A 26,724-nucleotide genomic window follows, 5' to 3' on the forward strand; every position below is an offset into this window, starting at 1 on the left:
TCCAACAGCCCACATTTCACTTAGGGCTCAAAAGTTAACTTTTTTTCCTTTGGGGGATAATCATGCTGTAGGTTTTGGAACTACTATTCCCATAATGTTGGGGCTTTTGGGGATGTAGACAGGAATTAAGGCAAATGAGCTATTAGCAGGTCTTGTTTGTAATGTACCCATGGCGTTACCGAAAGTCATTACTGTGATACTGAAGATTTTTTACATTTATCTTTTCTGACTTCTGTAATCATTAATTTCTCCTTGTGAAATAATATTATTTTTTACCACTTCAGGGTTCATCATAATTCTGATGAACCACCTTGAAAAGGGAATATCACTTTGGTGTAATTACTCTCGAGTCATGGATAGTGATCGACTGATATGGTTTTTCTAGGGCCGATTATGATACAGATTATTAGTAATCAAGGAAACTGACAACCGATATTTAGAACTGATATTCGCACTAAAAATGTAAATCTTAGTTTCAAAATTTAGAATAACATAAACTCCAACACAAAACTTATTTTAGATGCATATGTGTAATTAAATGCTGCAAAAGAGCACTTTTTAACATTATTATTTTATTTGCAAATATATTTTATTGCTTTTCAAAGTTTTTATCCCACATAGGTAGAAGATACGAAACATGTATTTCAATTCAGCTACAAAGAAGCACTATGCATCAAATATGCTGGCAAATTGAAATCCTTGTTCCTATCCCTACCACCCCCACACAACTTGGTGCACTTTGAGAGCAAAATTAAGAGTTTAGATCTAAGAAGTCCTTTGTGCTCTTTAAACAATTGAATCATAAACACATTGGTTGTATAGAATATGTGTACATATCTAATCCACTGCCCCAACACTAACCCTTATCTACAGTATGTTGTGTTATTGTTAATATTACTGTTTTTGTGTATTGTATGGTCATGAACATGTATTGCATTTGTACCTTGATGCTTTGGCAAAATTGTTTATAAAACTCCATAGTCCAGGGTGTACTGGGAATCCCCACAGGAAGATGAGACATGAGCAGCACGTTTGCGTTCTGTGATCCAATCCACACTGATTCTGTCTCAAAGCCATCTGTCAGCAGTAGCTGCTGAGTGGACAGCGGTTGGCTTAACCGGCCTTTACCAGGCTGACTCAAGTGTTTGTATGCCTATGTATTCATTCATTGACTTTATTTCCCAACCTGACGTAGCAAGTGAGGGGAATCTGCCTGTAGTGCAACAGACAAGCTCACGGACAAACTTGGAGCCTTGATCAATCAATGATGAGCCAGTCTGTGCAGATTACACTTCACTAAACGCTACCAAAATAGACTTGAAGTGTATAAAAACGTGGGGGGGTCTGTAGTCAGTGTGGATTGAAACGTTTAATAAAATAGAAGCGTAACTGTTCTGTGAGACGAGCAAGTGACGGACTTAAACACTTCCAGTAGGGAAGTGTGTGGTGCACCTAGACAGCATTCAAACACTGTGAGGAGTGTCAATGGTTGTCGGGTAACCGTGGAGTGGGGTACTTTGTTTTGAATTCATTTGATATTTTATGCAGGGGGTTACTTAAAGCTAAAATGGGGTCTCTTTAACGTGACAAAGAGCAGCCAATTTTCATGTCAACCTACAGTGGCAGCTTCCAGCTCTGTGTCCGTGGTGCTGAACCACGTCTCTAATTACAGCTGCTATAGAACAGTCTAGTACACCTTGTTGCATACCAATACTGTGTGTGTGTGTGTGTGTGTGTGTGTGTGTGTGTGTGTGTGTGTGTGTGTGTGTGTGTGTGTGTGTGTGTGTGTGTGCGTGTATGTGTGTGTGTGTGTGTGTGTGTGGACATGGTGGAACATTTTTAGTTTGCTGATATTTGCCTCTCATTTCCATTTACTGTGGAGACATTTGGCTGCAGGCTGTCACAGATGGAGAGAGCAGGTAGGTATCCTTTCCTTGTATCTTAGCTCCTCCCAGTAAGGATGTGAGAGAGAGATGCAAGGAAGAGACAAGTAAGGAGTTGAGCCAACAGGCATTTAACAAAATGAGATAGCCCTGCCATGGTTTGAGATTATTCCAGCTGTGTGTTGTGCCCCTTTTATATGCCACGGTGCCGTAGACTTCCGCAAAGGATACACCGGTGTTTCCTTGCTCTCAGGTCCTCCAGAAGCCTCCTTACTCCTCGAGGTGCTTTTAAGCAATTGGAAGAAAATCATCTGTAAGTGCATTTCTGCTATCATAATTGATTGTCGATGTTTCAACGTCAGTGCTGCTTTTTTGCCAGCAGACAAATGAGCACTGTATTTACTGCAGTATTGTCTGGGGTTTTCTGCAGAGCTTTAAAAGAGCTGGAGTCACGGCTCGAGACACAAGCTTTACAGCACCTCTCGTCCCATCTAGAAACACAGACCCAGTCTTGAGTACCATGCTCTGTACAACCAATGTGGAAATGATATTTTAGCCTATTTTATTACAATTCAAATATTCAACATTTGTAACATTTTCCCAGATAAAAACGGTAATTGCTGGATGTTGGAATCCCTGCGTTCAAAGGATAAGGATACAAAGGAAATATGCTGTAAACAGACATGAGAAGTCAGGGATGTTCAATGTTCAGGAGTCAATTAAGAAGAGAATTTTAAAGAAATGAGTGGAAACAGAGTGAAGTACCTGATTTTGTAAGGGTACCTGCTGTCTGTTAAATCTTTAAGTGTTGTTTGTACTTCCTGTTTTATTTTGTTAATTACCTGTTCTTTCTCATTTCAGTTGTGTCTACTTCCTGCCCCCAATCTGTTCATTAGTGTCTCCACCTGTGTCTCGTTACCCCGCCCACTTCCTGGTGTATATAGTCTGTGTGTTTTGTTCCACTCGTTGCCAGTTCGTCTTTGTACCTCCGTGTCATTGTGCTTCCTTTTCCTGTTTCCCTTCGTCGACTTCCCGGTAATTCCCTGCTTCTGTGACCGGATTCTCCTCTTGCCTATTCCCTGTCGGATTTGTTTGCCACGCTGACTGTCTACCCGTGTACCGAACCTGTTTTTGCCTCTAGTAAAGACTTTTACCTGTATCACAAGCTGCCTCTGGATTGTGCATTTGTGTCCTACTTCCTGTATTCAGAATGTAGAGTTACAGATTTATTGATTTGACTTTCTTTGGTAACTGCTGTGTGACAACTTGCAGTACTTTGGTTAATAGAAGAGGGTAGAAATAACAGCAAATGGTCTCTGAGGGTGAATGTAAGTAGAGGGAGAACAGGTATTATATCTGGCTGCTGGCAGATTCAGTTTAGATTTTAAAGGCAGACTGACGCACTAATGTAACACAGCAATGAGCAATAATTTAATTTCAGTAAATAATTGAATTATTAATAAGCAAATTTCCCTGTATGAATACACATAATATGGAAAATCAACAGGAAATTAACTGTGTTACACTGATGATTACATGAGATCCAACACGAAATGTAACTCCTGTTTGTAATTACAGCGTGCTCAGAATACGTTATTTGGAACAGAAAGGTGTGAAACGCATAAGGTCATAATATCGCAATACAGTTAGTGCTAAGATTCGACAAATAATCCACAGGTGTTATATTGAGTTATCGCAGATTACAGAATGTAATATTGTTTATTAATTAAAATGTAGTAGTTTTGAGTATGGATGTCACGATATCAGAACTTTGAGTCGATACCAGTACCTTTGAAATTCGATTCAATATGACGGCAAAAAAGACAACAATAAATCCTGTTTACTTCAACATACACCATTTGCATACTTATTTTCCTTAAAAATAAGTTAAATATGTCATAGTTCACTCACTACTGCTGTGAAAATATCTCCTTTAATATTTAAAAATAAAAATGAAATAAATTTAAATCCTGTCTGTTAAACTGCCTTTATGCTATACATTTAAATGATGAGCTAGGCAACATTATGTAATGTTAACTTCTGTGTCTACTGTTAGATGCATCTTTATATGGTTGTTTGTTGGAGATAAAATCCTGTAGCATATACTTTATGTCTGGAATTGTTTTGCTTGTAATACTAGTACCATGTTGCCCTCAGCCATGTTAGGCTAAAAAGAATCATTGCAACTATACTGCTTCAGTAGCATGAATTAATACTTGAGTGCCTGACTTGACTAATTCAAGTGATTCGTTCCAGACATCTTTCTTATTATTTAAACTGGACTGTACATGAACCATGTATAATCATAAATTGTGGCTTTGTTCGAAATATCTCTTGAAGTACGAACTGGTTTGTCTGCTATTGTCCAAGCTCAGGGTCAAAACCTCCATGACATATGCATTTCTGAGGGCGAGATAATAAACTAACCGACAGAGTCCGCAATAACTTAGAACTCCTCTGCCACTGTGGAACCATAAGTCAGAAGAAATTACCATTACTACTGCCAGGTGGGCTGTAGCCATTGTGAACCTGAATCCTTCCTGTGACAGCGCAGCAAATCTTAACAAAGCTGACCACTGCCGTGAGCAGAAACACACCGATAAAAACTGATCCCAATGCTTTACACCCCAAAGCTGATGGAGGAGGGGAGCTTATTGCTGGCATGGGATAAGGACAGAGGTCAGAGCCTGAAATACCTGCAGGCATCTGAGGCTTACAGCCGAAGAGAAATGAGAAAACACCACAGCCCATTCTCCTTCTGAGGGAGACAGCTCTGAGAGAAAGTCTGGTTTTATTCTAATCTGCTATGCCAGAAGTAGTCCCATCACGTACGATTAAACCTGTCAACAGAATCCAATCAATTCTCACAAAAGTGTTATTTTGCTCTTCACTGCTGGAAGATTTAATTTCTTCCTCCAGTCTCCTCAGACTGAAAAGGTTCCAAATCTGGAAATAATTCCTCCAAATTTATTAGCACAGCAAAGGCAGCTCCATTCACATAACAAAAATGTTTTGCATTTACATTATGAATTACTAACAGCCAGACTAGCTGCTCAAATCGGTAGCTTTCTATGAACAGTAAAAATAGATCGATCATGAATAGAATCTTGCTTTTCTGCTCTGCGATGAACAGTGACACCATTTCGATTGAAGAGAGTACAATATACGAGTGAGTGAAGAAGACAGAAATAGAGAAAAAATGGAAACTGTGTGTGTGTGTGTGTGTGTGTGTCCTTTTATTATTTAAACATATCACTCCCTTCATCTGAACATTTCATTCTTAATGTTTGTCCTGTAAAATCATACGCTGTAATGTAAAACAACGTTTTAATGTTTCATTAATTGTATATATTCACAATTAACAAAATATATAATGAACAGTTCACAAATTATTTTACAAAGAGGAGCTTGATAATAGTAATAATAACAATAGTAATAATAATAATAATAATAATAATAATAATAATAATAACTAGAGACCAGCTGCGACGCCAAATCAGGCCGGAAATATAAAAACTTGGTAAATTACTGAAAACGTTCTGGATGGGAAGATGGTGTCTAGTTAACTACTATTGTTGCGTTCTGATTTATTTTCTACTGCTCTGGGCCAATAAACTGATGACGATGACAGCGGTGTGTGCCGTCACGGTCTCACAGTGAGTTGCCTATTATGGTCTTAAATAGGCCTCGATGTCTTCAAATGTAATCATGCGAAAATGTGTTTCTGGCGAGAAACTTGAATAAATCTAGTTGTTTAAAGGGCATCAACAGTGATTTTTTGAAACAGCGTAGCTTGCTCAGAACAATTTGCTGTTAGCATATCACACTTGCTATGGCTGTATAAAACACACCATAAGAAACCATCAAACTAGGAGAAAATATGGCTTTTTTGCAAGCATATGCTTGTTGAACAGACGTTTTGATAGATTATTCGTTTTGTCTTTTTACTTGCAAATGTTTTATTCCAGATACAGTAACGAGCACAGTAGTAGTCGGATGAATAAACCTTTTCTAGCTAAACTTCAGTTGTGTGACAGGAAGAAGGAAAGTCTAGCTTTGTTTTCAGTGAACTAATAGAGATTTGCCCACATGTATCAGTAGAACAGCTTAATGGACAGTGAGCCAGACCCCATGTCCTCTCCTAGTTCTAGACCTCTGAACGAGGTCACATTTGTTTGAGACATTTGTTCACTGGGGTTGTCCTCTGGTTTGCCCCGGTTGGAGAATCAACCAACCAACCAGCCTTGAAGGTGGTCAGATAAGACATGGTGACATCATCCTTCTACTGTGCATAGCTAGCTTCCTACTAAAGGGACAGAAACATGCAGACAAGAGTGGATGAGATGTATGTACCTGTGTAGGTTATTATCATTCAATTTACAGAAAAACAACTGTGAAAAATGTTACCTGCTCCTCTACAGCTCTTGTTTGTGAACTGAAAACAATATTAGTTGGACAAATAACATTTTTGCGCTGACAGTTTGATTGCTCTGAAGCTACTGTCAATCAACCTCAACACTTCCACAAACTTAAATCAGATGTTTGGAGGGTTGGATTATGATGTTGGCGGTGGTCACCGCACAGACTACAAGATGCTTCGAGTCAAACAAAAGAAAATACCAGCCTGAATGATGAATGTCAGGCTGAATAAGTGAATTAGAACTAAATATAAATTCAGTCTTAGTTTCAGGCCAATCATGATGTGAATAGATGTGTCATCCAGGAAATCTATCAACAGCAATATGTTAATGTATCCTGTAGATGTACATTGTCTTTAGAAAGGCTGTATATAATGTGTCGTTTCAGCTGGTGATCAGATTGCAAATCAGTTTCAGAGCAAAATCTAATTTGTGCCAAACACCCTATCAGTGCCTCCATCAAGCATAGTATACTGCAGAAGTTGACAGATGGCTGAAAGGGGAGGCAGTAAAGTTTAGTGACATAATTATGGAGAAGAAAATTCTGCATAGCTGTTGTAGCTTAGTAAATAAGTGCCAAGGGCTGTAGAACCAGGCTGCTTTCCAATTAGCCCAATGACACCCTTTCTCTACAGTTGCCAATTGCTTGTGTGTGTATGGATGTGTGTGTCTTCTTTCTTTCTTTTCTATCGAGGCTCTCTCATGAAACATTTTTTTTGCAAATGCAATTCTGTGAGTAAGAATATTTCTAGTTGCATGTGTCCTGTCCAGGCTCCAAAGAAATTGGAGAGCATGTTAAGCTCCGATCAGAGAGACCGAGCTTCCTGTAAATGGTCTTTCATGTACAGCATGCTACTGTTGACACAATGCCAGGACTGGAGCTCAGCAACAGTCCAAACACATGGTCCTCATCCTTTCACTCTCAGTACACTCTGCTTCATAGCTTTCACAGGTTGGAGAGGAGAACGTTTAATTTCTCCACACTTAGAGGGCCCTTAAATGATAAACATGAATTTCTACTGATGATAGTAAATGCTATTTGTGGTATAAAATTATGTGTTATTTATGACACAATGATCGCAGTATTTAATAAATCATGATTTAATATGTCGACCACAGATGTTTACATTGCCGCTACCGGAAACACCCGACGCCGTGTTCTGACCACCAGTTGAATACACAGACAGCACGACAGAAGCGACAGACGTGGTGATGTCGGACTCTGCCGTGGATATTTCGACAGAATCGAGTGACAGTGAGTCGTCACTTGTTGAACCTTCAAGAAGAGGAGTTTATTGAAGAGGATGCCGGTGTCGTGGATTTAGATCATGCGGGCGAGTTTAACGTGGTGGAAACAGAGCAGCTCGAGACACAGTATTCAAGATGGAGACACAGACGGGAGCGAACAGGCGGATGATGGTGACGGTGATCCTGGATTTGTGTGCGGCAACAGAACACAGACAGGTATAAACATTTGACTATAGTTCATAGAACTTCTCAATAAATAGTGAATACATCATAATAAAACGTAACATTATCCTCGATCGTAAATAGATCGCAAGCTATCCTATATCGAGTCGATAGCTTGGTTTCCTTGAATTGTTATGAACCCGACTAGTTGTCCGCAAATTGTTACAGAATACATAGATAAATAAGTAAATAAGGTTGAAGTGATTACCATTGACATGTATTATCTTGTATGTTACAGAATGTATCACTATGTGGCATACCACCAGCTGGTGAGATTCTGCTGGGGAATACTTGGTAAGAACCACAGAATGCCATCATGCGCCATTCAAAAGATCTGTGCTACGTTTCCATCTGACAACTACACGTCGTTCAAGTGTCAGCACTTTATTAGAGTCAATAACAAAACACAATGTCAGTTCAGTGATTGAATCTGCTTCTATACAGCACAACAGCATCCCTCTTGTTTGGTTCTTCCACCGACTGCTGAGTGGATCTGGGACTTCGAAAGGTTCCTCATCAACATTGTCTTGGCACAAAGCATTGAGTCTCGGTCAAGAGTTCACTAACATACTCTGCAAAACAGATGTTTTATAATCAAGCATTATACATAATATGTATGCATGTATGTATGTGTATATATATATATATATATATATATATGACACGTGGACTTGTGGTGTGTCCGTGGAGGGGGATCCGTCTGCACAGCAATTTCTTTCTGACATGTCTGAAATGTACAAAACACAACTTTACTAATAAATCTTTCAAACCAGCTTGAAATTGTATTGCACGTTTATACATGTCTGCGTAAAGAACATATCTAATAACATTCATAATAAAAGATGTGGTTGAATTGATTGAGAGAGCAATGATATCAAATTAAACAAATATATGAATTATGTACATGCATGTGGTGATTGTATGTTTAACACGTCATGTGCAGGTCTACTGGTACTACAACTGTAATGTACAGATGACGTACAGTCTGTATACTTACTGGTGTACACAGCTTCCTCCTCAGTGTGGATGTCCAATAGATGGTCGCTGATCATACAGGTATCCTCAGTTTTGTCATTGGCTCAATACCTATGTGATAATAGGGTGATAGTTAAAAGTTAAATAGACTCACGCTTTTACTCAAACTACAGAATAAAATGGGGACGCCTGTTATAAACATTGAATCTATACTTAATTAAGCTAATGAAGTGTAATTAGCTAAAGTTATTAATACTATAAACAATAACACACAGATATTGGCTAGGGCCTGGTGTAAACTCGTTACATACGGCTGTATTCTACTTGCGGCGGCTGTATTCTACTTGTGACGTCATCGCCCAATAACACTGACAAAATATCATTTCGTATGCTCTTTAAAGGGGACATATTTTGCAAAATGCACTTTTTCCTAATTAAGAATAATACATTTAATAATAAAATTGGGCTTTTTATGCCTTTAATGATAGTACAATCTTTAAGATTGGAAAGGGGATAGAGAAGGGAGATGATGTGCAGCAAATGCCCACGTGTCGGATTCAAACCCAGAGCAAGGACTCTACCAGGTGAGCTATTGGAGTTCCCACATTTTCATAATTTTTCAACATAAATATCTTCCCAGTGTATCTAATGACCCCAAAGTGGCAGAAAAAAAGACAATCCTCTCTGTTTTTCTTCTGCTCCATCTATCAGAAACATGTGTAACAAAGAGCCAGTCAGATTTGATGCTGGATGTGATGTGCTATGGGGATCACCTGCCAAAGAACCACCTCCAGCTAGGTGACCATCCCTGCCAACGGACTACTTTGTGATTCTAAGGCCGAAAATGTCAAGTTTAAGTGCAATCCACTTGCTGACATTACATTGTTGGTATAAGAGTAGCGTAATGTGTGTGTTAGTGATGCACGCGTTGTAGTTATATCCAAGGGCACATGGTTAACCTGGGGGTGGGGCGGGTCATATCATTTAACATGGGCTGGGCCTGTACAGCTGAGGCAGCAAGGCTCTCTAACCGCTCCCCGGTGGCGTCCTGCCGCTACATGTCTGCTAGTTAATTGATCGCTGATGGTGTCGTTCTCTCAGAGGGATAAAAAAAAAGAAGAAAAAGCTAAAATTAAATGGGTCGGGCTGAGCAGTAGAGCCTATGCGGAAGTGCCAATAACTGCAGTTCATCAAATGGCCACTTGAGGCTGGCTCCAAAAGGGAATCAATCCCCATAGACTACGATGTTAAAATAAAATAAATAAATAAATAATAAATAGACATGTTTACAGCCTGGGAAAAAAATGTTTTGGATTCTCTCATATAATGTGTTATCCAATCTTTTATTATAATGGAGAGACAGTCCTGTGCTTGGCTGTCAGTGGTTTGTTTGCATATTAACTGGCTAAGCCCGGTGCTTCCATTTAGTCCTACAATGGGGCTGATTGCATCGCATGAGTGTTTGGAGTGAATTGTAAATGGGCTGGCTGTTTATGTCTTTGTGTTGTGAAAGGTTCTTTGTAGCTTTTCTTCTACCTTGTTTCAGCTACGATATATGGCTACCAGAAATATTGGACTAATATGACTTACAATGACCGAATGAGTCTCTTCTCCTCCCCCCGCCCCACACCTTCCACTCTGTCTCTGTAGAGCCCACGAGCAGTTTGTGCGTTTTCGACATCCTTCAAGTCCCAACCCACACCCCTAGAGAGTCACAAGTGTAAACACTATCCAAACCTATCAAGCTCTCTTAAGCAGGGCTTCTCTCTTAAGAGAGCACACAATAAGCCATTTCTTCCTACTGCATTCACCCGGTGCAGAACAAGGTTGTGGCCAGCCACACACACAGAGTGGTGTTTTGGCTCTCTGAGGTTGTTTATCGCTCGTCCCTGTTCTGTATGTAGCGACGCACGCTGGCTCGCACACGTCTGCCAATCAAGAGGCCTCTCTCTAAAGGAGCAGTGCCCTCAAAATTAAAATTCCATTTAGGTTACACACGACTATTCAAGAAGGGATTGCACTTGGCGAACCAAAAAGATACAAACCAGGGTCATAATGTAATGATGAAACTATGAAAAAACTTTGAGATGATGCTAATTAATATGACAGTCACAATCTAATGAACACAACAGTCCCAGAACCAGGCCACTTGGAGTGGCCACCTCACCTGGAGTGACCACCTCATCTGGGTGGAATACGCCTACAACACCTTGCCTACGTCCACCACGGGTTTTTCCCCTTTCCATTGCGCCAATGGGTACCAGCTGCCTCTATTCCCGTCGAACGAGATGGAGGTTGCAGTCCCATTGGCTCACGCCATGATCAAGCGCTGTCGCCGGATCTGGGCCGGAGCTCGACTTGCTCTCCGAAGAGCAGCCAGGATGAAAAAGTCAGCGGATCGCCACCGCAGACTAGCGCCACTCTACAGACCAGCGCCACTCTACAGACCAGGCCAGTGTGGCTGTGTGGCTTGCCACAAAGGACCTACCTCTCCACGTCCATTCCCGGAAGTTGGCCCCCAGGTTTGTAGGCCCTTTTCCAACTTCAAAAGTAATTAATCCGGTCTCTGAAGGTCTACCCGACATTCCACGTCGCCAAGGTCAAGCCAGTCCAGGACAGTTCCCTTGTGCCCCCTTCCAAGCCTCCTCAACCCCCTCTGATCATCGAAGGTGGTCCGCTATATACGGTCAAGAAGCTTCTTGCCGTCCGCAACCGAGGTCGAGGTCGACAGTTCCTTGTCGATTGGGAAGGTCATGGCACAGAGGAACACCCAGTGGGTCCCGTCCAGCTTCATCGTGGACAAGACTCTCATCCGAGGGTACCTCCAGCACCCTGAAGTCCCTGGGCCGTCAGGAGTCGGCCCTAAAAGGGGGGTACTGTCATGTCCCGTCAGATTATTTAATGTTATGTCATGTATTTATGTTATAGTTTAGGTCATGTTCAGTGTTTAATATCTCTCAGGTCACGTTATGTTAAGTTACCGTCACTCTTGTCGTCTTGCACTTCCTGTTTTGTTTATAAACTCACCTTTCCCTCTTGTTCCAGGTCACTTAACTTTCTGCCTTTGTGTGTTTTCCCGCTTCTGTGATCGTCTGCCCCGCCCTGATTGTTGTCACCTGTTTTTTCGTGCCGTGGTCCGTGACATATAGTTACTAGAAGTTGAACATTATCTCTTCAGAAGCTGCATGTTTTCTTTAGATTAACTAAATTATACATATTAAACAGGCTATCTTCAACATATTAAATACATTTTAAGCTAATTATTTAATGCTTAAATGATAACAGATTCAAAGTCAACAAGAGCGCACCTGCCATGATTTCTGAAAATAGAACGAGTTGTTGAAGCTGTTGAGCCTGCAGTTATATTTCAAACAAAATGATTGGCCAAACATTTAAATATGCCAATTCTGATATGTTCACCCTCTCTCTCTCACCCTTCTCTCTCTCTCATCCCTTCTCTCTCTCTTTCCCCTCTCTCTCTCTCTCACCCTTTTCTCTCTCTCTCTCTCTCTCTCTCTCTCTCTCTCTCTCTCTCTCTCCCCTTCTCTCTCTCTTTCTCTCTCTCTTACCCTTTTCTCTCTCTCTCTCAGTGCATGCTGGGAGTTTGTGTGTGAGTGAGTCGCCGAGCGTGTGATTTTCGATTCTTCTTTTTGATATTTTGTTAATGGGTGTTAATTTAACTTAATTTACTGTTGATAGTTTGGTATAGTCAGTGCGTTTTGGTGTGGTGCTTGAGGTGTGTGTGGGGTTTTCTCTTGCCGGTGTCTCGCCGGTCGGCGTCTGACGCCATGGTAAATATAGAATTCGCCAAGCTCATGAGGAAGCACGGCATCAAAATTTCAGCCGGCGTCCTGTGTAGCGTAGAGGAGATTGGTTTAGCTGTGGGGGAAAAGGTCGGGCAGGCAGTGTGAAATCACTGACGCGGATGAACGGTGCTATTGTCATTTTCCTGGATCAGCTGGAGAAGGTGAACCAGGTATCATGGTGAACGAGATATTGGTGCAGGTACTGCCACTCACTTAACCCGCAACCAAAGTCAAATGTCCCTCCGTTTATAACCGATGAGTTTCTCAGCAGAGAGCTATCCAGACACAGGAAGTTGTTTCCCCGGTGAAAAAGATTCTGTCTGGATGTAAGTCTCAGTTACTGAAGCACGTAGCATGTCTCACTGTAGACAGTTATATATGATACTTAATAACCAGGATGTGGAGCTCAACCTCCACTTCCATGTTAGAGTAGATGATTATGACTACGCGATTTTTGTCACCTCATCGAGTATGAAATATTTTGGTTGCGGGGAGGAGGGACGCGCGGGGATCCAGCCCCGTCTGGTCCTGGAGGGGCGGCGGCTGCTGTTGTGGAGGGCTCTCGAGATCACGAGATATGTGGTGTTAATTTAATTGTTGTGAAAGATAATAATGGGGAAAAGATTATGAGCAAGATATTCTAGGTGAAGTAAAATAAAATAATAAATAAATAAAAAGGAGGGAGAAAAGGTGCAGGCAGAGGAGACTTGAGAGGTGCAAGTAAACATGGCAGAAAAAGAAAGGGTTACATGGAGTGAGCAGGTAGAGGAAGCGGAGATGGAGGAGGAAGAGGCAGCAGCAGCACTGGAGACATCACAATAAACGCTTGCTACAGAGGAAAAAAGTAAAAGAAAGCATCCATTGATGCAAAAAACAGTAAAGTTGGGGAAGAGGGACAGACTGTGAGAAGGCAGGGACAGACGGACGAGAGTCTTAGTGAGGAAGAGTGTGTGTCGGACAGCAGTGATATCCCTGGTTTTAAATTAAGTAACCGTCAGAAGAAACTAAATGTATACGGCTGAAATGTTAAAAGTTTTCCTCCCACAAAACCATAAACCAACATGGTGTTACTTTCCAGATTTAACAGTTTTTAATTCCTCAGCCAGACTCCATATGAGTCAAAGAGAGGAGTCTGGCCTTAAACATTGATGATGCGTGTTTTACTTAGTTTTTATTTTTGCTTTTAAATGTGAATGGAGCCAGAGTTTTTCAAAAAAAGAGCTAAGATATATGAAACTGCTAAAATGAAACATGTTGATGTACTTTTCTTTACAAGAAACGCACAGCAACAGTTTTAATGAGATAGAATGGAGGAGAGAGTGGGAAGGGGAAGTCATCTTAAGTCACAACAGCCCTTTTTAACCATAAAAGGTACCCAAAGTCTGACTCTCTGCACTGGTTGTTGATGGAGCCTCTAATGCACAGAGCCAGGCTGGACATCAGCAGCAGCGACACACCCGGCCTGATGGTGGCGCTGTGCAGGTCCAGAACCCTGTACTTGCAACAGCTGGTGGATGCAGTGGGGCCGGCGCTGAACGATGCCCGGGCCCTGGGCTCTCTGCTGGGTCTGACCTCTATCTGGGTGGCTCAGAGGATCCTGCAGCTCTGGCGCCAGAGACTGTCTAGAGAGGAGAGGAGCCTCCTCGTCAACTACAGCCAGGGAAAGACTGATCGAGCCCAGGGCTGGGAAAACTGACCGGCCCCCTGCTCAAGGTCACTAGCCCATCAAAACTGTCGCTGCACAGAGCAGACAAAACAACTTTCTATGCGAACTGTGTAAAAAGCATCCACAGAAAAAGCCTGGGCAGCAGACCCTCCAATGTGTGGAGCAACAGACTGGGTGGAGAAAGCGGACCGGGCCCACAGTGGAGAATTTTATACAAACCTCCCCTCAAAAAGCAGATTGCCGACCTTCAGTGGAAGGATTTTACATGGTGCTATCGCTTCCAACGCTTTTATCTCTGTTATTAATCATGCCGTTCTAAATAATTGTCTGTTTTGTAATCTACGTGAGACTGCCTTCCTTGTTTTTACTGAGTTTAGGAGACTCACAAGTATCTTCTCTCTTTTAACATTGGTCTTTAGTCTGTTTAATGTAGTTTTTACTGAGAGTGTTTTTATCAAAATGGCAGCTCCTAAACTATCCCCCCAGGAGAAGTCAAAAATGGCGATTTACAGAGTAGAAAACAGAGAAGGGCAGGAGGCCAAAGCAGTGTGGCTGTGCAACATTAGAGCAATACTCTGGCTCGAGTTCAGGTTTTATAAACATATAGGAGACATAGACACTTTTAAAAAAAGTTGGTGTTTTAGAAATATTATCTGTTCCGTCAGTGATGATGAATTACACTTTGCACAATGTTTTCTTATTTAAGCACTTTATTTTTAAAGTAATTGTACAAATGAAAAAAAGTGTTTCTCTGTCTGTCTGTCTGTCTGTTCTTTCTTTTGCGCTCCACTCTCACCCCAGAGAGATCGGACAAAGAGGGAGTTCTCTCGAGAGCGGAACAAAGGAGAGCGAGAGATAGCGCTATCCGATCGTCGATCGTCGATAAACCTTACTCTATCGCTCTCATCTCTCGCGTCTCTCTCTATCTCCTAATCTCCCTCTCTCTCATCACTCTCTCTCCTCTCTCTCTCTTCTCTCTCTCTCGCCGTCTCTCTCTCTCTCTCACCCTTCTCTCTCTCTCGCTCTCACTCTCACTCTCTCTCTCTCCCTTCTCTCGCCCCTCTGTCACTGACAGTTCTGACTAAATGTCCTGCATGTTGGCCCGCTCCACAGGTGCCGGCAGCGCTGATCAGTGTATTCATGGTGTTTATCAGTGAGGGTGATTAATTGGCATCAGAAGAGGTTTCCATCCCACCAGCTGCATCCTGTTCTACCCTCCAGTCCATGTAAAACAGCATTGTCTTCTTCATGCTCTTTAACATTGCTTTTCCCATCATGCTCTTCAGTTTCTCTGTCTGTCTTACAACCTCTGATGTGTAAGATTCCCTGCTACCAATCATAATTGACTAACCTCCACCAAACTACAGCCTGCTCTCCACTTCTTTTCTTCTGTGCATTGGGAAAAGTACTCATTTATTTTCCATACCGCTCAGTGTTATTACTCTGTCTCCATCATTTCCTATCTCCACTACTTCGCTCTCTCTCTCACTGGCTCTCATTTGCATAACATTGTTGCAGAAGACGTCTTTCATCTTTTCAATATCAGATTGGAAGGAGAGAAAATTACATTACCTTTCCTGTCGTATTACAAAGTGCTCTATCTCAGAGTTCAGAGGCTCAGGAGCGCAGGGCCCTCAAACAGCAGAGTCAGGGGATTATATTTGGAAACCATTCAAAAGATGGGAAGTGAATTACAGAAAAGTCAAGGGTCAAGATAACCTATTTATTCACATATATATGCTGTAATGCAAATCTGTATGAGTGGGAGCTTCGACTTTTGTGGTTCACAATGCAGTGTACAAGTCTGGTGTGGGTGGACAGTGAGAGCTGAATCTGTGTGAACACATTATCGTCTGGCTAATGTGCACAGTCTTAATGGATACACGTTGAGGCCGTTTCCTCTCCGTTGCCTCATGTCTAGTCACGTCTTCTCTCCGAACTCAGACATCCCTGGTGGTTTTGGCAGAATGAGAATTGGCGTTTTAGTTTTTTTCTCAGAATCCAGAGACTTATCTTCAGTGATAAAGGATGGAAGCTGTTTCAACAGGGATCCAGATAAAAGCCGTGTTGATAAGGAAGGCGAGGTGTTGCCTGGCTCTGAATATTTAAAGCTTCTGTCCAGGACTCTGTATGCACGGCAGGCTTCCATGTGGCTGCTTATTGAGAGGGGAGTCTACACATAACTCCATTCACAAGTCAATTAGCTTGTTATATATATATATATATATATATATATATATATATATATATATATATATATATATATATATATATATATATATATATATATATGTGTATATATATGTGTATATATGTGTATATATATATATATGTGTATATATGTGTATATATGTGTATATATATATATGTGTATATATGTGTATATGTGTATATATGTGTATATATGTGTATATATATATATATATATATATATATATATATATATATATATATATATATATATATATATATATATATACATATATACATATGTGTATATATACACATTCAATTTTGATTAATTAATCACAGAAAAAATAACGCGTTAAAAATATTAACGCAGATTAATGGCGCTCCTAGATGCCCCTGACCTTTGGTCTGACAGCACAGAGCACGGAGCTCTGACACCATACATTCTCAAAAGAAAAGCTGGTATTCAAATAATTGAGTCTTAAATCATGGCTATGGCCAGCAAATACAAATAAAGACGGGTAACTAATAAAGTGTCAGCAACATTGAGAGAGAGCTGAATTAGCAGAACTAATAACACATTTAACACAAATGCAAATGTACTAAGCTACTCTCAATGAAAGCATGTGAACTAATATAATAATAATGAACACTGGAATGTTAATGGACATGGAAACAGTACTATTTTGTTACGGGCACTTTTGTATTTTGCGGTATTCGATTTATTTGTGATCTCCTGATATATATTTATGTGCAAATATGTGTGTTTTGTGTCTATATGGCGAGCAAATATTTTGATATATTTTGATATTTTATGTTTTCTGCAAGTTTAGAGTGCACGTGAATGTTTATAGAGACATCATTCATTAGACCTAGCCGACAGTATGCAGCTACGGTGCAGTGATGTGCCTATTTTTCTGTATTTTCAGAATGAAACGTAGTAAAAGGAATTTATTCTAATGTTATTCTAATATGCACGCCTGGAAGTCCTTTTTGTGTCCAACTGTGCAACATAACGCAGATGTCTCATATTTGAAACCTGCCAGCAGACAGAGAGATTAAAGCCTTTGAGCCACAGGAAGGTGTTTAACATTTGTGCACAAATTGTTGAGTTGTATTGATGGTAGTTTAAGAGTAATTGAAGAAACTGCAAAGTACAAATTATTGGAAATGCTCTATGGATGAAACAATAATTCAGCGCCACCTATTTTGTAAAGTCTCATCACTTAATCATGTAGAGCAGCTCACAGACAGACCCCATCTGTAGGTTCAGACTAATCTCCAGAAGAAGTGCTTGCAGGTGCTGACTTTTGCTGATCAGACACATTTGATATGCAGTGAATAGTCATTGTTGATCTAGCCATTTCACGATCTCCTCCCTACTCGCTATATTTTGCAGTTTGGGCAGAAGCCCCCAGCCTCAATAACGTTTCTCGTTGTATCTTGATGCAGGAAGTTTGCACGTGGTAAACGTAACATGCGGTTAACGTTGTGAAACTGTTGCGGTTATGTTTAATTACATCACATCTTATTGTCTTAAATAGATAACTGATAAATAAAATGTATTACAATAAAATCATGAATAAATGATCAAATCTAAAATTTGCAAATGTAAAATACAACCTGAATATTTAATTCAATGCAAGGCTCCAGACAAACGTTTTTGACCAGCTTCCCAGAAACTGTCCCACAGTGAATATAACGTCCCATAACCCAAATTATCATCTATAGTTTTTAGTTTTTAGTGGCAAAATAAAAAAGCATTAAAAAGTTATGGAAATAAAAAATTATATTTATTTTGCTAGCTCTATAAAGAAAAAGACACACTATAAAATGCAGGATTCACAGGATTGATTTTATAATAATACAGAATACAGATGTATCCGAGTTAACTCCCATTTCTTATTGTTTTATATTTAGTTTAACATAACAGCTATGTACAGTTTTTCTTATCAAAGTACCTCATTTATGTACTGTGAAAGTGTTGTGTTGTAACATTAAACTGTAATACTTCATGTTCCTCTGAATAGAAAGCATCAGTCCTGCTGCGTGTTATAGTTGCGTTAGGTCAACACAGGACTCTGTTGTAGTCAGAGCTTGGTTCAGTTTGTAATTTGCTAAGCAATAGTTCACACACACACACACACACACACGCACATACACACACACACACACACACACACACACACACACACACACACACACACACACACACATGCACATACATACATACATACATACATACACAAAATTGTCTTACCTTGGCGTGCAAATCAAGAGAGCAACTATTTGGAACAAGATTCCAAATTGAAGCCGTTGTTGGTCTCTTCCAGCCCTTACTGGTGACCGTATAAAACAGTCAATGAAATAGTTTGAAGTGTGAACCACAGCAACCTCTAGAGGTCCATGATCATACAGTGATAAATGAGCACAAACACATATTAGGCTGATGTGTGCAGTAGTATGCAAACACACTCTCACGCACACACGACCAAATACATAATCTCATCAGGTTTACACCTGGGGGAGATAATGATAATTAGATGATAAGATTTATCCTGGCATATATCTGAAAAAAATATTTTTATATATTATTTTGGTCGTGGACCAACTGACAAAATATGTCAAATAAATGTCAGCTTCCAATCCCTATATAAAAAGCAGCACAAAGCCTCTTCCAGTAGCTCTCCCACACACACAATTTTAAGACACCAACAAAAATGATGAAAATATAGGAACATTATTTACCATTCCATCCCTTGAAAAGGTGAAAAACTGTATCAGTAAAAAAGCCACCGTGTGTGTTTTTGCATGTTGGATCTTCAGTTCAAGTGTTTCAAACAAGCAGAGAGGAAGTGGTGTCTTGTGTCTCTTCAGCCTGTCAGCGCAGGGAGACGATGCTGTGACGGTAACCAGAGAAGACAAACCATCATCTGCGGTTAAATGTGGAGAGGCATCCACACACAGGAGAGAGCGTGTGAATGGTTGCCAGGCAACATAATTAACCAGCATCTAACTTGTGTGCGTGTGTGTGTGTGTGCGTGTGTGTGTGTGTGCGTGTGTGTGTGCGTGTGTTGTTTGTGTGTGTGTGCTACTTCTTGCAGAAAAGGTTTTGGACGTTAAGTGTGAGGATCATTTTAGTAAATTGTCTCTTTGAAGTGCTAGATTAAAACACTTTATTAGTATTAAGAATTGTTTCAGATTTAATTTAAGATGATTACTGGTAAAATGTTTTTTGTTTTGCTATGCCAGCTGAGCGGCCTAAAGACGCCAACGTCTGTCGATACAGAAGGATATCTCAACGTTAAACTTCAAAGTACCTTGAAAACGTATTGCTTGATTTCCATTAAACTTGCTGTGATTATTCATGGTCTACAGGATGAATAGTAATGATGTGGTGCTAGAACTCTCATTTGGAAACAGAGAAGATCAACTTAATTGTAAGTTGTCCAAATGGAATAGTTCTGAACACATTAGTGCGCCTGTCAAGCTGTGATAGATGATTAAACTTTTCAAACACAGGCTTATGCATTGCAAATACCACTGTCAGCATGTAGTGCCTCAGCCTTTATTTTTGACTCTCCAAAGAAGTCCAACAGCCCTAGCTAGGGCTGAGCAGCTTGAACTTGTGAATCCAAACATGTTGAGGATTCAGTATTGTAGTAGTGCTCAATGTGGGACAACAGCATCACCAGCTGTCATAAAACACAATATTTTCATTATATTTACTATTTATTCATTGATGCCAGAATGGCATGGTATGTCAACACAGAGGGCTCTGGCAAAAAACAAAAGATCGTACAGAAAATAAGTTAAACCTCACTCAACTTTTGCTGCGACTCTATGTGACATCATCCGGCTGGGTGCTGTGTTGACCAATCAAATACGTGTAAAATCATATTCCTGGTAGATTACTGATTACTACTACATATTTATTTTACCTCACACTTAAAAGATAAAACACGGTCATCAGGGACGTGCGGTCAGGGAAGTCAGAGCCTCCCCCGTCATCATGAAAAGTAAAAAAACAAATAACATTAAAATAAATATAAATGTATATTTGTCCACTGGTCTGTGCTACAACTGCATTTTCTGTATGATTCTAAAAATGTAGATCATTTTTATCGTCAAAATCGAAGAATTTGCGTATTCTCTGTTCAGATACAGGAGAGATGCGAGCTGAGGCAGCGATGAGCTGAGGCAGCGATGAGCTGAGGCAGCGATGAGCTGAGGCAGCAATGAGCTGAGGCAGCGATGAGCTGAGGCAGCGATGAGCTGAGCCTCCCCTCGGATTGCACAATCCCTCGCAAACTAGGTTGAGCGCATGCATTTGGCGCGTGCCTGTTGCTCTCTCTCTGTATGTCGCCAATATAATGTTTACAGACCCTTTTATTATACGTCCTGACTTTCCATAGTCCAGTTAATGTATGTGATGTATGTGTGTAACATATTTAGTCTTGCTGATGTGACATAAAACCACAGTGAGAAGACACCAGGTGAGGCAGACAGTACTCTGCCGCACTGAAGAGGGCGCACGTGAGCCCAAAACCTCTCTGAGCCGCTATAAATGTAACCTTCTCTTTTGGCCAAATATGTACCTTACCTGTGTGTGTGTATAAAGAATACTGATATGAGAATATCAGAGTATAACCAGTAGTCAATGTTCATGCTGCCAAAAAAATTATGAATAAGCCATTCAGTTGGGTTCATATATTTGTAAATCTGACTCTGAAAGAGTTAGTGCCTCCCCAGCCATGAACCTCACCGCACGTCACTGACGGTCATTGATTACTTTCCAGAGTTGTAAAATCCTGTCTCTGAATAGTATAAGCAGTGTAGTGTTTTGTCTGTTAAACCTTGAAACTCATGGATATATAACACAAACTGGACTTTCTGGATTGTATTTTACTGTTCTCACACCTGAAGCAGCAGTGAAATGCATGCTGGGATACACATCCTGGATAAAATGGATCAAGGACACTTCTGGTCATTTGGACAGTACTTAGCGTGTGAACTTGAGCCGAGTGATGACTTTTGGAGTTGATGTTTATATATATATATATATATATATATATATATATATATATATATATATATATATATATATATGTATATATATATGTGTATATATATATATGTATATATATTCATATTTATATATATACAGATATATGTATATATACAGTATATATATATATATATATATATATATATATATATACATACAGTATACATATACAGTATATATATACAACACTGTTTCCACTACCATTGTTGAATGAGGTTTTACCTATGCACTGCAGAAGAGCACAGTAACAGTCCTGCAGCAGGAGCTCTCACTCTCTAACAGCTATTTCACACTCCCCCTCTGGGCAGGCAGCTACAGTATAAAGGCAGTTGCTCACTCTGGCCATAGTCATGTAGATCGGGCTTCATGTTGTGTTGTTGTGCTGCTGCACTCATCACCAGAATGTACCCACACTTTTATTGTTTTAAATGACGATGAACTGAAATACCTTCTTCATTGTTTCACAACTGATTGAGACATGGTAAAGGCAATGGAAAGGCAATTTAATCAAAACCCCCAATCCACAGTTGGGTTAAAATAAATGACCAGTCCCGTTAATTGTGCTGCAGTTACGCCTCCTCAAATGCCCTGGATGAAGTGGAACCTATGAATCCCTGAGTGTGCGGCGCTGCAAGCTAGCTAATGTAGGTCAATGGCTTCCCAAGATACTGACATATTGATTCATGGGGAGCCCATTCAAAGCCTCATGTCATTTAGGACTGTCATCATTTAAAAATATAACCCAGGCACTCAATTATTATATGTATTGTATTCTTCCTGTTCTCATTTCCTGTCGTCCTTCCCTCCTTCAAAGAACATTTCCAACTTTTATACTTTTATACTGAATATCATCAGTAATATTAAATACATTCCAGCAGTAATTTATTGATGGATTTGTCTTTTACCACTTGGGTTGCTATGGAGCAATGTTTTTCTAAGTGGGTTTCATGGAACTAGGCACAGAGTCCAGTGTCAGTGGCAGTGAGGCTTAATAAATGATTAAGTGATTAATTTGGGAGGGACTAAAGTTAGCATTGGAGTCCTCATGTTATATTGATATTGAGTCCTGGTATTTAATTAAGTGCTGATGGAATCACTTCCTTTAATTCAGTCACAGCACTTTCAGATAACATCGAGCGTAGGATATTTTGCCTACTGGCTTGTAGTCCAGTAACAGGACTTCAAAAGTTATTAAAAAATGGTCTGATAAAAGAGGATTATGTGGACACACTGATAAACTTTCAATTTCAACACCATATCCCAGAACAAGGTCCAGAGTGTGGTTTAAACAGTGAGTTGGTTCATGTACATTCTGACTGAACCCAAGTGAATCTAATATTGAGATAAATGCATTATTAAGGCTGTCACTATCAACATCCACATGAATATTAAAGTCACCTACAATAATTACTTTATCTGTTTTAAGGACTAAACTTGATAAAAATTCGGAGAATTCAGATATAAATTCAGAATACGGACCAGGAGGGCGGTACACAGTAACTAATAAAACTGGCTTTATTGTTTTCCATGTTGGGTTTGAGAGCGTAAGAACAAGGCTTTCAAAAGAGTTATAGTTTAGTTTAGGCTTAGGATTGATCAAGAGGTTTGAGTCAAATATGGCCGCAACTCCACCTCCTCGGCCAGTACCTCGAGGAATGTGAGTATTAATATGACCAGGTGGAGCGGATTCATTTAGACTGACATATTCTTCATGTCTCAGGTTTCAGTGAGACAAAATCAATGAATATGATATTAAATTATTTACTAGTCCAGCATCAGATGACAGAAATCTGATGTTTAGAAGTCCACATTTAAGTTTTTTTCAGCGGTGGTGTTATTAGGTTTTCATGTATAACTCCTCTTCTGTTAACCATTGATTTTTATTAATTTCAGTGGTCATGGGAAAGACACAGTCACTATGGGGGTTTGAGTGGGTGATGCTTGAATGGAAGCACAGAGAAGTGTGTGAGACTGCAACTCTGACTCCTGGTCTCAACTCCGGGTTGTGATGGATTAGTTCCACTAATAAACTTTGTAATATTAGTAGATATGAGATCCGCTCCTGCTCCTTTCACCATTGTAGATGCAGCCATTTCTTTCCCTCGCAGCCTCCTCTTTTAAATGTATTCACCTCTCTGTGTTTTGTTTCTTCAGGTCGAGGAATGGCGCTGTCCTTTCTTCTATTCTTCTCTGCCACGTTGCTCTTACTTAGAGTGTCTGCCTATAATACATCTGCCGGTAAGTGTCTCTGACACAATGTCTCCAGTTGTCTGTACAACATGATGATGCCTGCTGAGTGTCTGGTGTGTGTTTTTGCAGGTGTTAGTGAATGTGTTATGGTTGGCACACATGTTCATATGTGGAGGGTTAATATGACCAGAAAATGTCTCCTGATGTTTATCTATTAGTAGTCATCTTGGTCCTGTCTTCATATAACCAGTGGTGGGCCGTCAGGGTCAGCAAGGCCTTCTCATGGCCTAAACATCATAAGAATATAAATTAAATTTTGATATATTTTTACCACAAATATGTATTAAATTATTCCCCATAGTCTATTCTCTTCATTTCATAGCTTCCCTCTTGGTTGCGCTGCTTCCAGCCTCAGATCAAAATTTGGAGGGCTGGCCTTTATGTTAGAGCTTTTATCCAATCATATTTCAGCCATGATGTGTTGCCAGGGTCCAAGAAATCTGCCCTGAGGCCTTCAGAATCAACAATGCGTTAACCAATCAGATTTCGAGTTGGCGACACCGGGGCCAGCTAGCAGGCGTACGATAACGTCAGCACGTGCACGTCTTTTGATTGGATACGCACTATTGAGAGGCAGAGCTAGCAAACTGAACTTGAACAAGCTAATTTGTGTAGATTTCTACAAACTGGTTTTTTTCAACCCACAATGGCTGAAGGAGGAGAAGAGATCGATTTGGTCGCAGATGTAATTACAACGCCATTTTCAAGACGAACCTTTCAAGAAAAGCTAGACATCGTGAGAAGAGAACGGCCAACCCCGATGCTAGCGGGCCTATCACAGCCGGGAAAAGGGTTTATCCGCCACTTTCAAATCACTACGAGCGGTACCCCTGGTTCTCAGCCTCCAAGAGGCACTGCAAATTGTACTGCTGGGAATGCCTGCTATTTACAACTGATCGATTTGGTGTTTGAAGCCACACAGGGTTTGCAAACTTGAGTTGTCTAACCAAGGCAGCAACGAGACACCAAAGCACGGCTGCGCACTTACAAGCAACGGTGCTTTTGAAAACCTTTGGGCACACCCGAGTGTATCTACAGCTCAACGAACAAGTGCACAGGGAAACGGAGCTCCACAACAGTGGAATAATTCATGACTCCGGCACAGCCTCCAGAGCGGCTCCGCCGGCCTCCAGCCCGGCCTCCAGCCCGGCCTCCAGAGTGGCACCACCGGTCTTCAACCCGACCTCCTGAGCGGCTCCTCCGGCCCCCAGCCCGGCCTCCCCAACAACTTTGCCGGCTTCCAGCCCGGTCTTTCCACCGGCCTCCTGAGTGTCTCCGCTGGCCTCCTGCGCGGCTCCACCCGCCTCCATTCCGGCATCTCCGCCGGCCTCCTGAGCAGCTCCACCCACCTCCAGCCCAGCCTCCTGAGCAGTTCTGCCCGCCTCCAGCCGGCCTGTCCGCCGGCCTCCCGAGTGGCTTCGCCAGCTTCCAGCCCGGTCTTCAGCCCGGTCTTTCCACCGGCCTACTGAGCCAAACAGTCTTTATGATTCAAACTGCTTATCATTTCAACATTTCATGTTTTGTAACTAAGTGGAGCTGTGGAAAACAAACTTAATTTAAATGACTTAAAGACTAACATTTCTGTTTAGCTATTTTCTTGCAACCTCTTTGGATATCCTCCTCACATCAGAAGGATATCCAAGATATATAATGTCAAGGTTGGGAAAGATTGGGAAAGTTTAATAATAATAATACATTTAATTTATATAGCGCTTTTCGAGACCTCAAAGCCGCTTTACAATAGTAGGGGAAGGGGGGGGAGGGGTTAAGACGAGGGAAGAAAGGGAAAAAGAAAGGGGGCTAGGTGGTGGAGGGCTTTGTAAGTGAGGACCAGGAGTTTGTAGTTGATTCGGAGGGAGACAGGTAGCCCGTGGAGTTCTTTGAGGACTGGGAGGAGAGGGGGAAACCAGTGGTGCCATCAATGGTGAGTGTCAGGTTAGACGTTTTGCTGAGTGTGGATTTGGAGCCGATGAGGAGTTCAGTTTTTTTTTTTTAAGTTTAGGGTTAGAAAATAAATTACTTTACTTGTTATGGTTAGAAAACCGTTGTCGTCGTGTAAAAGAGTAATCACTTGGCTGAGGCTAGGTGACGATCGTGGTCATGCTTAACGAAGAAACCAATGTATGAAACGTTGTTTTTTGCAGAGAAATGACAAACTACCTATCATGTTTTGGTAAGAGGCTTTATAACTGGAAACTATTGCGAACTGATAAAGCAATTATACATGCTATGTCACAGAACTGTGCAGGAAACCACTGTGTGGATGGGTAGGGGCTGGATCTGCATGCCTTCGTATGTATTCGGTTCTACACACAGGTCTCTGTCCCTTTTCCATCTGTCTTATCAGTCAGCTTCCGTGCATGAAATTGCTGCCAAAGCTCGTACTGGACAAGCACCATTTCCCACCTAACAGCCTAGCTTGGCAGGGAGGCCGAGCCCCACATTTAAAAAACAATCTGCAACCAATAGGAGCTGAAAGCAATAATGAATATTTGGTGTATTTCGTAGTGTTTATTACGGTACTTTTATATCCGAGCTCATGCTTTGACACTAATGCTCCTAGGCAGATGTCAGATCTCTGTAACACAGACATAGACCGTCAGATTAGTTAACTGTCATTTCCTCTTCTTGCTGAGCGGTGGGAGTGCGGGGGTGGCTATGGGTGTTTGTGATGGGAGTCATGTCTAGTGGTCTTTCCTGGCCTCTAGTGAGTAATGCGGTGACTGAGTAATTAAGGTTTTACACTGTGGGTGAACCTGTGTGGAATGGCTCCAGATGTATTATCCCCAGGGAAGGCAAGGCAGGAGGAGATGGAGAGACTGAGGATAATCAGATGCACAGGAAATACTTGTTGTGTTGCTTCAGTAAATCAGAGCTTTGCAGTGAACTGGAAGGACTTAAGGAATGCCAGCACTCAGAGGAGCCTCCGAGGAGCTGGTTTCTTCCCAGGACTGATTGATTTTATGTGCTTTAATGCATAGGTCTTCAACAGGGGGTC

At 41.0% G+C, this 26,724-nt stretch overlaps 1 protein-coding gene across 4 annotated transcripts in view; it reads left to right on the forward strand.

The window, feature by feature from the left end:
• Nucleotides 1-26,724, forward strand: part of gabbr1b (gamma-aminobutyric acid (GABA) B receptor, 1b) — a 138,312-nt gene that overhangs the window by 1,606 nt on the left and 109,982 nt on the right. For all 4 annotated transcript variants that reach the window (XM_029442596.1, XM_029442599.1, XM_029442597.1 and 1 more), the window contains exon 2: nucleotides 23,631-23,714. In XM_029442596.1, the coding sequence (XP_029298456.1) occupies nucleotides 23,631-23,714 (84 nt within the window). The remainder of the gene's footprint in view (nucleotides 1-23,630; nucleotides 23,715-26,724) is intronic.

The sequence above is a fragment of the Cottoperca gobio genome, chromosome 11, assembly GCF_900634415.1.
Source record: "Cottoperca gobio chromosome 11, fCotGob3.1, whole genome shotgun sequence".
Lineage (NCBI taxonomy): Eukaryota > Metazoa > Chordata > Actinopteri > Perciformes > Bovichtidae > Cottoperca > Cottoperca gobio.